The 12684-nt window shown below is 40.2% G+C and overlaps 1 protein-coding gene across 1 annotated transcript in view; it reads right to left on the bottom strand.

The window, feature by feature from the left end:
• CFL2 (cofilin 2) overlaps positions 1-12684 on the bottom strand; it is a 51485-nt gene that overhangs the window by 615 nt on the left and 38186 nt on the right. Inside the window, exon 3 of the mRNA XM_089680226.1 lies at positions 1305-1381. Within this exon, the coding sequence (XP_089536352.1) occupies positions 1305-1381 (77 nt within the window). The remainder of the gene's footprint in view (positions 1-1304; positions 1382-12684) is intronic.

Genomic DNA, 12684 nt, shown 5'->3' with positions numbered 1-12684 from the left:
CCGCGGGTCCGCAATTCTCTGTGCGGGTGGTGCGGCTGCACGGATTTTCGTGTGGATCCGCAGCGGCACCACCCGCATAGATGTGAACCGGGGGTGAAGCAGAACTAAACCCATTGATTTAACAGTTTTCAGAAAACCGTTACATTCCCAGCATGTGATATGATGTAACTGTCTCCAAACTATCAAATGTCTGGTGTCATGACCAATCCCATGTGCAGCATCATGACAGTTGATGATCAAAGGCTAAGATGGCAGCTTCCTTGTCTGAAAGCGATAGGAGGGTTTAACCACTTCAGCTCCGGAAAGCTTTACACCCTTCATGATCAGGCCATTTTTTTGCTATTCATGACTGCACTACTTTAACTGGTAATTGCGCAGTCATGCAACGCTATACCCAAATTAAATTTATATAATTTTTTTCACACAAATAGAGCTTTCTTTTGGTGGTATTTGATCACCACTGGGTTTTTTATGTTTTATTATATAAATGAAAAAATACTGAAAAAACATTTTTTTGCTTTCTGCTATAAAACATTTCCAATAAAAACATACAAAAATCTAATTTCTTCATAAATTTAGGCCAAAATGTATTCTGCTATAAGTCTTTGGTATAAACAAAATCCCAATAAGTATATATTGATTTCCATGAAAGTTATAACGTCTACAAACTATGGTATATATACTGGAATTTTCATTCATTTATTTATTTTTATATATATATATATATATATATATATATATATATATATATATACATACATACATACATATATTTATTTTTTTATTTTATTTTTTATACTACTAATGGAGATGATCAGCGACTTATAGTGAGACTGTGATAGCGAGGCGGGCAATCTGACACTAACTGTCACTGGGTGGGAGCTGACACTGACATCACCAGTGACATTAATACAGTGATCAATGATAATACTATACACTGTACTAATGACACTGACTGAGAATGGGTAAAAGCAGAGCTCCACCAAAAAGGATAAGTTCTGCTTTAAAGACTAGTCCCCCACTCGCTATTAAGGATTAGCACCTTTGGGGAGTGGGTACTCAAAAATTGATAGGTACCCGCTCCCACTTCCGCTGCAATCGCCTAGGTCCAGATCCCCAGATTCCAGAAGACTACAGGACCATTCAGAAACCGTGTGCAGTGGGCACCCAGCTGTAAAGCTGCAAGCTGTAACGGCTAGGTGCCCACACTGAAGATACCGGTGCTAGGAACACAGGGCGGCCGGTGAACCGGACTACAGGGGGGACACCAAGGAATCAATGGAGTGAAGAGTAAAAGTTCAAACCTGTGAACTTCTTCTTAATGGCATCTTTGGAACTGGCATAGATCATTTTGCTTTTCAGCGGTGCGTTGTCAGGAGCCCTAGAAGATAAAAAGGCAATAGCTTCATTATAGATTACTTTATAAATACAGGGTATTAATATTACGACTATAAAGTACTGAAATAGGATTCAAAAGCAAAAAAGGATAGCACTAAATAGTGCATTAATATTGCACGGCTATATCATCAATAGAACATCAACAATGTAATTTCATCACGTTATTTACAGCTGTCAGTGCCGGATTTCAGATGTGTACTCTTAGGCCACTTTTATTGTGTAGTGGCCAAAGTTGTTTTTAGACATAGTGTATATTTCAACAAACACCAAATAAAACTACATTTAATTATTTGTCACTTGGATATTGAGCAGGGCTATATGATTGTGAACCTGTGCTTTGCCTGTCCACTTCATTACCATCCTTGTATCTCCGTTTATGTGACTAAAGTGAAGTAAAGAGGCCCTCCTGTGGCTTATACAGTCAGGTCCATAAATATTGGGACATCGACACAATTCTAAAATTTTTGGCTCTATACACCGCCACAATGGATTTGAAATGAAACAAACAAGATGTGCTTTAACTGCAGACTGTCAGCTTTAATTTGAGGGTATTTACATCCAAATCAGGTGAACGGTGTAGGAATTACAACAGTTTGCATATGTGCCTCCCACTTGTTAAGGGACCAAAAGTAATGGGACAATTGGCTTCACAGCTGTTCTATGGCCAGGTGTGTGTTATTCCCTCATTATCCCAATTACAATGAGCAGATAAAAGATCCAGAGTTCATTTCAAGTGTGCTATTTGCATTTGGAATCTGTTGCTGTCAACTCTCAAGATGAGATCCAAAGAGCTGTCACTATCTGAGGAAGAGATAGGTCCATGATAAATCTATACTGCTTTAACTGCAGTGGAAAAAAGTTAGGCCAGAGACCTGGCTATGCTACCTGGAAGAAGTGAATACATCTCAGAAGTCACTGAACAAAAAAAAAAAAAAATCCCCCCCCCCAAAAAAAATACAATTACAAATCCTTTGGTAGGTAAAACAAAGTTTACATATGTATTAAATGGTGTATTTAGCTGCTTGTCTAAAGTTCTTCTTTAAACCTGAAACTTGTCCTTTAGAGAGCTATGCTTTGCAGTTACACTCATGCCTTAAGATACTTACTAATCACATGAACTGGTAACACCATGCTTCTATGTACGGTAACTATTTAGTGTAGGGTATGCTAATATCTTGGAAATACAGTATGCTGTACACCTTAACAAATGAGATTCTAATGATAAAAACAAATAACAGGCAGCAATAACATGTGGAAATAAATCCGCATTAAACCCAAAACCAAAAATGAAATATATTGCAGCTTACCAATGATTAGATGAGTTTGCTGCATTGGTTTTCTAATTGTTTTTTTGCTTTTCCCCCCTGTTTTCTCTTAGTGATCTGGCCAATAGCATACCTTCTGTATTAGAGTGCCCCCACTCTGGATGAATGAGCATGGGGGCACCTTTGGGCAGCACATTTTCAGTCTGGAGGGAGGAAAATGTTAGATGTACTAGCAGATTTAGATACACTAAGCGATAGAAGCCAAACTTGTGATAAATGCATGCATCCCTTGTGATAGAAATAATTAGTGACATGTCCTCTTTATGGAGAGATATGGGGTCAGTAAGACCCCACATCTCTCCTCTACAATGTAAATCATTAGATCAAACAAAAACATTGATCTAGTGCTGTAAAAAAAAAAAAATGGCCGGAACGGAAAGTGAAGGAAAGATGGCCGCCACTCATCTCTATGCCCAGCGTCGGGATCGATGGTTTCTCAGGTAAGGCTGAGAACTACCGGGCGGCAGCGGCGGGCGGATGAGTGGTAGCGGCGGGCGGGTGGTCAGCCACGAGGGGAGGGGTTATTTCACCTGTATCTGTTTTTTTTTTTTTATTTCAGCCAACTGCCGAAAGGGATGTTTTCGGTCGAAATGTTTCGGCCACCGAAATTTCGGTGCATCCCTACTAAAAAGAAATCTAATGCACACACTATATCTAAGAATTTTTAAGTAGCAATGCAATTAACATTTGCTTTTGTGGTTTTAATACTCCTTTAACCTCCCTAGCGGTCTGATTATGTCCTTATTTCTGTGCTCAAAGCGGTACATTTTTTTGCATTGAAATATGTATTTTTTTTATTGTAGACCTGTAATTTTTAGTAATAACTCACTGAAATCTGTCCGAACAAGAGTCTAGTAAACATCCTGGGTATGTTAAAATTTGAAACACGAAATCATAAATTATAATATAATAAATAATCATAAAAAATAATAATATAATAAAACATTTAATTCAATAATATAAATCAAATCAAAAACACTGAAATTGGAAACATAGCGCCAAGTTCGCACATCACTGAGCAAAGTCGCAGAATCGTTTTCAATGTCTGATGACGAATTCCCCCACGAATCATTATCACTCAATTCTGCAAGTGGTTCTGATTTTCTATCGCTGTTCTCTAGCTGGTCTAAAACCGCTTTTGACCTAAAGGGACGCTTTTTGGACGCCATGGACGTTTCTCAGTTTCCAGGCAGAAAGAACAGTAAAAATGCAGGCAGGGCACAGGACAAAGCACTCGGGACAAAATGTATGTGAAATGGTTTGCTACAGTAATGTTTTACTATGTGATTTTAGTGTGTTTAGTGAATGTCACTTTTTGTCATTTTCAAATTTCCCACCAGTTCCGTCCCCCATACGTCCTGACGTCGCAGGGGACGGAACAGATGACAGATGCCGGCATCCGCTGGAGGACATTACAGGGGACACTGCAGGAGGGACATTGTGGGAGCACAGGACAAGGTAAGTGATCGAGGGATCCCGAAGCCCGAGTGTAGCTCGGGGTTACCACTTGTGGTACTGAAACTTTACCCCGAGCTACACTCGGGAATACCGCCAGGGAGGCTATACAAAATGAACATGAAACAATACTGCATATCTCTATTTGAAATCTTGAATAATCATTTAAAGTGGTTGTATAGGCTCAAAGTTTTTTATACCTGCATTCCACTGCTATCTCAATCAATGAGGCTGTCTGGGGACTCTCCCTCCTCATTGGTTGAGACACCTCCTCATTGGTTGAGACAGCAGTGAGGGTCATTGGCTACCATTGCTGTCAATAACAACCAGTGAGCCAATGAGGAGAGAGAGGGGGCAGAGCTGAGCCATGGCTCTGTGTGTGAATGGACAAACAGAGCAGCGGCTCAGGAGCATGCCTGCTTGGGTGCCCCCATAGCAAGCTACTTGCTCTGGGGGCATTCGGCAGGAGAGTGGGACCTGAGAGGAGGAGGATCGGGGCTCCCCTGTGCAAAACCACTTCACGGAGCAGGTAATTATAACGTTTTTTTGTTTTGTTTTTTAATTCCTTTAATATCATTTTAATTTGATGATATATATATCACAAGGCATGCATGTTTGCATCATGGTATAAACCCACCTGAGTGATCCCACCAGGAAGCTATCCCTGTACTTTGCCAATAATAACTGGTCAAAGAATTCCCCAGCTTGCAGCCTCACATACTTTATACCAGGGGTATGTACACTGTATGTGCAGCTACAGGGCAAGGAATGCCTCTTTCTGGTGGGATCACTCCGGTGGATTCAGACTAGGATCCAAACACACATGCCTGGGCTCATCCCTACTCATCACATCAGAGTGACCAGCTTTTTATTAGCAAGTAAAAAAGCACTCCAATATCTCCTCTCCATGGAACCAAGCTTGCTTTCCTCTATGGTCTTGTACTCCAGATGGATGGATATCCCACAGGGAAATCAGCATGTTCTGGTACAATCACACAAGTGGTGGGAAAATCTTTGTTCCACTGAGCAACCACTTTTATACCATGTCAATGGTTTGCAAATTTTGATTGAATTGAATCCCACTTGCCAGCTGTAGCTTACCACTAGAAAATTACAAGTGCCTGTTTTCGGGCTTCCTCCTCCAAGGTGAGTAAATCCTTGCTGTCCATGTGGACACACACAAGCAGTGCTAAGTACATAAGTGCTAGGGGCAATATATTACTTTGCTCTTCATTTCCTACAGTAAATTTCTTGGGTTGACTTCAGTTTGGAGTTTTGCCATCTCAGCTGATATACTTGTTGCATAATCCGCAGCCTCAGCTTCTCTTGGCAACAGATGACACCACTATTAGCTTGTGCCAGCTGCGCCTGCCTTGCAAGAAGGATTCACAAATTCACCCCTTCTAGTTTGTAATGAGAAGTGGGGCTATTAATAATATACATACAGAACACAGCCAAATATCACCAAGTGTGTGATTGTTGCCACAGTAGCAGTATGGGACCTCCGTCCATAATGCACAGAAGAAGGCTCACAAAGGCTGAAATCCCTCTTGGCAGTGAAGAGGTGAAAAGGTTGTTTGGGTGATCTAGACCAGTGGTGGGCAACCTTTTTTTTCAACTGAGCCAAATCTCGCCAAAACCACGATTGAAATTTATTTTGAGAGCCACATTTTTAAAACTGAAAATACATCTCCCATATAGTAATTCATCCCCCATAGTAATTCATCCCCCATATAGTAATTCATCCTCCATATAGTAATTCATCCCCCATATAGTAATTCATCCCCCATATAGTAATTCATCCCCCATATAGTAATTCATCCCCCATAGTAATTAATCCCCCATATAGTAATTCATCCCCCATAGTAATTCATCCCCCATATAGTAATTCATCCCCCATATAGTAATTCATCCCCCATAGTAATTCATCCCCCCTATAGTAATTCATCCCCCCTATAGTAATTCATCCCCCCTATAGTAATTCATCCCCCATATAGTAATTCATCCCCCATATAGTAATTCATCCCCCATAGTAATTCATCCCCCATATAGTAATTCATCCCCCATAGTAATTCATCCCCCATATTAATTCATCCCTCATATAGTAGTAGTAAGTAAGTATCAAGTAGTAAGCCAAGTCCCCCCTGTGTCAATTCACTTACCTTTGCTCCGCGCGTTCCTCTCGCCGTGTTCCCGCGCCGTTCCGGTCTTCAGGGCGGACTGTGAGAGGAGCCTAGCTCCTCTCACGTTCGTCACGCTGCCCCGCCTACACACATCCTGACAGCCAATCACTGGCTATCAGGATGTGAGTGGCAGCGAGACTGGCCAATCATTGCATTTGAGCGCGCTGCCCTGGCTGTTTTTTTTTTGGATCACGCTGCAGAGTCCCTGCCGCCCGAGAGGAGGGAGGGGAGCGGGCGCCCGGCACACAAGAGCCGCATTAAAGCGTGTAAAGAGCTGCATGTGACTCGCGAGCCGCGGCTTGCCGACCACTGATCTAGACACTTGGTTACCTTAAAGTGTTACTAAACCCAGGACCCTGCATTCACTATATCCAGTCTTCCACAGTACACAGAATATGGAGATGCAATTATTTTAGTAAATATAAACTACTAAATACCTTTTCTCATCAGCAGTTAAAGCAGCCTTGTGACTTCAGCACTTCAGCAAAGCACTGGTTAAAGCTTGTAGAAGTTTTCTTTCTGCTCTAGAAGGATGCAAAACCCCTGATCTCTATCTGGACAGTGCTGATTGGCCCTGTGCTGATCACTTGCACTCTCCCAAGAAAAAAAAAAAAATAGCAATACACACTAAACTGAGCATGTGCATGTGGCTACTGGTTCAGTCTGTCTTATCAGGTGGACATCTGAACAAGAGGAGGGGCAGACAAGACAGGATCAAATGGCCTTTTTACACAATACAAAGGATTAACCCGTAGGTTCCACAGTGAGTATAACAAGCATGCTGTACTGCATATACAGGCTGATTTTACTGTTGTGGGTTTAGTAACACTTTAACAATGTACGATCAGAACCATTATGAGTTTAAAGAAACTTGTATGGAAATAAGTAACTGACATGGAAACTAAGATGTAGATTAGGAGTTCTGATTTCACTCAGATTTCACTGGCTACATGCTTGTACTGCAACTAGAGAAAGCCAGGCAGCTAGCTTTTATAGGAGGCGGAGAATAATGACAACCTGTATATTTGTTTCAGTGCAGACTTCCTTTATTTGATAAGCTGCACATATGAGGCAAACATCCAAGGGGACAAGGTATCAGGTAAGCAGATACAATAGATTGGTGATTTACTGCTTGGAACAGTTTCAGGTGTGTAGGTTAAGCCAATGTTAGTAAATAAAGCAAGTAAGAGTGATGTCCCTTGCTGCAATCAGTATCTGCGTAGCCTCCCTAGCGGTCTGATTATGTCAGTATTTCTGTGCTCAAAGCCGTACATTATTTTTAATGGAAATTTGTTGTTTTTTTATTGTAGGCCTGTAATTCTTAGGAATAACTCACTGAAATCTGTCCGAACAAGAGTCTAGTAAACATCCCGGGTATGATAAAATTTGAAACACAAAATAATAAATTATAATATAATAAATAATCATAAAAAATAATAATAAATTTATTCAATAATGTAATCAAACCAAAAACACTGAAATTTGAAATACAGCGCCAAGTTCGACATTGCTGAGTTCAGTTGCAAAATTGTTTTCAGTGTCTGATGACAAATTTCCCCACAAATCATTATCACTCAATTCTGCAAGTGGTTCTGATTTACAATCGCTGTTCTCTAGCTGATCTAAAACCGCTTTTGACCTAAAGGGACGCTTTTAGGACGCTATGGACATTTCTAGGCAGAAAGAACAGTAAAAATGCAGGCAGGGCACAGGACAAAGCACTAGGGACAAAATGTATGTGAAATGGTTTGATACAGTAATGTAATACTATCAAATTTTAGTGTATTTAGTGAATGTCACATTTTGACATTTTTGAATTTCTTGCCAATTCCGTCCCCGTACGTCACGACGCTCGCAAGGAACGGAACCCGGAAGACGGATGCTGACATCGGCCGGAGGAGATGGCCAGGGACGCTGCAGGAGGGACATCGCAGGAGTGCAGGACAAGGTAAGTTAAACAGGGATCGCTGGAGAACCGCTGCAGAGTATTCCCGAATGAAGCTCAAGGTTACCGCTTCTGGTACTGAAAGTTAACCCCGAACTACACTCGGGAATACCGCCAGGGAGGTTACAGTGTTACTAAACCCAGGACCCTGCATACACTATATCTGGGCTCCCACAGGACACACAACATGGAGATGCAATTATTTTAGTAAATATAAACTGCTAAATACATTTTCTCATCAGCAGTTAGAGCAGTCTTGTGACTTCTATGGGTGTTCAGCAGAGCACTGGTTACAGCTTGTAGGAGGAGTTTTTTCAGTCTGCTCTAGAAGGATGCAAAACCCCTGACCCCCTGTCTGGCCAGTGCTGATTGGCCCTGTGCTGATCACATGCACTCTCCCAAGAAAAAAAAACCCTCTCTAAGAATACACACCAAGCTGAGCATGTGCATGTGGCTACGGGTTCAGTTTTTTCTTATCAGGAGATAATTTGGTGGACATTTGAACAAGAGGAGGGGCAGAGAAAACAGGATCAAACGGCCTTTTTACACAATGCAGAGGATTAACCCCTTAGGTTCCACAGTGAGTATCACAAGCATGCTTTACTGCATATACAGACTGATTTTACTGTTGTGGGTTTAGTAATACTTTAAGCACAGTCAAAATTCCTAGGCCCCGATGAAGGGGAATTGTGTTTTCCCCCAAAACGCTTTGGCTTTTTTCTGCTGTGAATTAATTCTATCATTAAACTCCTTGGACCTTTGGACATTTGTATGGCACTCTCATTGGACTTTATGTATATGAATTGTAAACTCTGTGTTCTTTCCTTGCTTCTAATGAAGTTCTCATTTTGTGATGCACTGACAGCATGTATGAGATGAAGCACAGTGGCAACTGCATTCCATCCAGGTCTGCTGCCATATCCACACTGTCAGCTGGAGCTCCTATCAAGGGCGGTGAGAGGATCATGGTGCATAGTACCGTGATGGGGAGATGTCATTGATTCATTTTTGCTTGTGAGTGTATTTTTATCTAGTTTTTACCATAAAATAAAAGGTATTGCACCAGAGATTGTGCGCTCTTCTCTCGTGTTTGTGTATGACTGTCAGAATGCAGTGCAGTGTTAGGCCCACTGTGGCCCACTGTTACATAGCCTATTCAAAATGGATACTGTGGGGTTTATTTACTAAAGCTGAAGAGTCCAAAATCAGACTCCCTTCTGCATAGAAACCAATCAGCTTCCAGGTTTCATTGCCAAAGCTTCATTGAACAAGCTGAGGTTAGAAGCTGATTGGTTTCTATGCAGAACGGAGTCTGATTTTGGACTCTCCAGCTTTAGTAAATAAACCCCTCTGTGTCTTAGTATCTTTTTGTAAATGTACTAACCCTGAACCACTCTATCCAAATTGAAAACAAAAAATTGCATTTAGTTATATCTCAAGTTTATACTTTTCATTTGCTGTTTTTACTCCTTTAAACATTAATTTAGAGCAAGATTATTTTATAATAAAACACCCCATACACAGGTGCAGGTCTATTCATAGGAAATATCCATGATTAAAAATCTCATACTATACCTGCTGACATGAACACACTTTAATCATCTTAAGTGACTAATAGTATTGACATGTTGGGATATTCACTGTCAAATCATTAGCTATGTCATTGTTTTCCAGAAAATAATCTAGATACAGTAATTGAAACTTGACCACAAGCAAGCCAACATGGTACCATTTATAATTTCCAATGTTTGGGCTCATTTATGCATGGTATGCCCCTTTGAATATTAATCCATGGCAGGTTTTCAGGGGCGTTTGACAGGCATTATGTTGCTATCTCACTGCCTGTTTTAACCCCTAAAAGCCTGCAACCCCACATGGAAGAAAAATATATTTGAAATATATTTTTAAAATATTCTTCCCAAATATATTGACATATATTTGAAATATTAAAATGTTGGCTGTATTCAATATATATTAAAAAAAATTATATATATAATATATATATATATTATATATACTGCATGTTGAAATGCAATTTTTAGATATTACAAAATATATGAAAAATATATATTTTTAAAATATTTTCTTCAGATTTTTTTCACATATATAAAAGTCATTTTAACATATACGTTGACATATATTTGTAAATGCATTTCAAAAATGTAGATTAAATGTATTTTTAAAGACATACAGTATATTTGAAAATGTAATTTTAAAAATAGTTTTCATATATTTTGTAATAAAAACGCGTTTCAACATACAGTATATATATATATATATATATATATATATATATATATATATATATATATATATTTATTGAAATATATTTAATATGGCCAAAATTGTAGTATTTCAAATATATGTCAATATATTTGGGAAGGATATTTTTTAAATATATTTAAAATATATTTTTCTTCCATGTGGCCACCACGCTGCAACCACCTGCATTATAAAAAGTTGTGGGGCAGTTGCAAACAGATCAATTCACTTAAATGGGTTAGGTTCACCACTGCCCACCTAATGTGACAAGGGGAATCATTTTTGCCATGCTACAATGCAAAGTATCCCGGCTACAGTCTTTGTATACCATTAAGGCTGCCTTTGCAATTGCCCTCAATTGTAAGTGTAAATTAAGAATTTATTGTATAATGCATCCCATATATATATAGTTTGTCAGTCTATCTCTGGTTTACCTTGTTAAAGTGTATGTCAAGAAAACTTTTTTCTTTTAGTTTTGGATCATGCTAATTCAGTGCTAAATCCTTGTCTGTTACATGGGCTGGGTTTGACTGAGTTTGATGGAAAGAGAATTTTAATTAATTGTGTATTTCAAGGCACATGATAACAAAATACAGTACAAGATTCCAATACATACACCTTCTCCCATATATAAAACCTTTAAAGAGACCCTGTCACCATACTATTAATTTCAACAAACACCTTTTCCTAAGGTTATTGGTGTGTTTGACACATTTTATGCTTGTTTTTACCTGTAAAAGCCTGCCTTGTATAGACATCTAAAAGCCTTGAGACAGCTGATGGGTTCCACCTCCTTGGATGTGATGCCAGCAGTCTCAAAGCTGTCATTCAAGTAACAATCTATTATATGTCTCTTTTGTTCCTCCCCTAGCAACTACACACAGCATTTTTGTGGATTAACCACTTGCTGACCACATAACTTAGTTATACGGTGGCAGAATGTGTCTCCTGTGCTGGATGATGTACCTAGTATGTGATCCAGCACTTCTGGGCAGGGGGTGCATGTGCGCGCTGCTGGCGACCCAGCTGTACTGTGATTAGACACAACACAAGCCAAGCAGTGGGTGCTGGCCAATGGATTACCGCCAACACCCACTGATCGACAAGGTGAATGACAGAACAGAGCTCTGTCTATGTAAACAAGGCAGAGCTCTGTCCTGTCAGCTGGGATTTGCTGGATTTTGTTTCCCTGCAAAGCAGGGGATAAAAACCAGCACATCCATCAGTGAAAGCACCACATAGTACACACAAAATTACTGGTTAGGCACACATTTAACCATTTTACTGCACTATATGTTTAACCCCTTCCCAGCCAGTGTCATTAGTACAGTCACAGTGCATATTTTTAAGCACTGATCACTGTATTAGTATCACTGGTTCCCACAAAGTGTCAAAAGTGTCAGCAATGCATGCAAAAAAAAAATGCTATAAAATGTAGGTTATAGCATGTACATGGCTTTGATAAAAAGCCTAAATAGGAATATGTGTATTTACTTTTATTGCAATTATTGTTGGCGTAGTTTCATTTTAAAGAGGTTATAAAGCCTGAGGGTTTTTTTTACCTTTGTGCATTCTATGCATGAAGGTAAAAACCTTCAGTATGCAGCTCCCCTGCAGCCCCCTATTACGTACTCTATTCCATTCTAGCAATGTGGCAGAGAGCAACTGCTGTGCTGGCTCCTCATTGGCTTAGAAACAGCAGCAGAAGCCATTGGCACTGGGTGCTGTCAATCACAGCCAGTGACGAGATCCACATGGAAGAAAAATATATTTTAAATATATTTTAAAAATACATTCTTAACTCCTTTACACTGGCCACACACAAATGTGCAGCCCCCTGGCATCTGGGCCTAGAGGCCGAGCGGCCACACATTTGCGTTCAGGTAAGAAAAAACATATGTGCTGAGAGCGCGCGCCCTGCACGCTCCCAGCACACATGTTCGGTACTCACGGAAAGGTCCCGGTCTGCTCTTTCGATCAGGACCTTTCCCGATCATGTGACCACCATGATGACGCGTCACGGCAGTCACATGATCCCTAAACCATGCCCCGCCTCCCGGCTTCTGAAACTCTTAAAGGGCCGGGAGGCGCCGGTGGGAAGGGGTTAATACGTTCT

Source organism: Staurois parvus, unplaced genomic scaffold (genome assembly GCF_062004578.1).
Source record: "Staurois parvus isolate SC_StPar_1 unplaced genomic scaffold, SC_StPar_1.0 ptg000237l, whole genome shotgun sequence".
In the NCBI taxonomy this organism is placed as follows: Eukaryota; Metazoa; Chordata; class Amphibia; order Anura; family Ranidae; genus Staurois; species Staurois parvus.
This window is presented reverse-complemented; position numbering and strand designations above follow the sequence as displayed.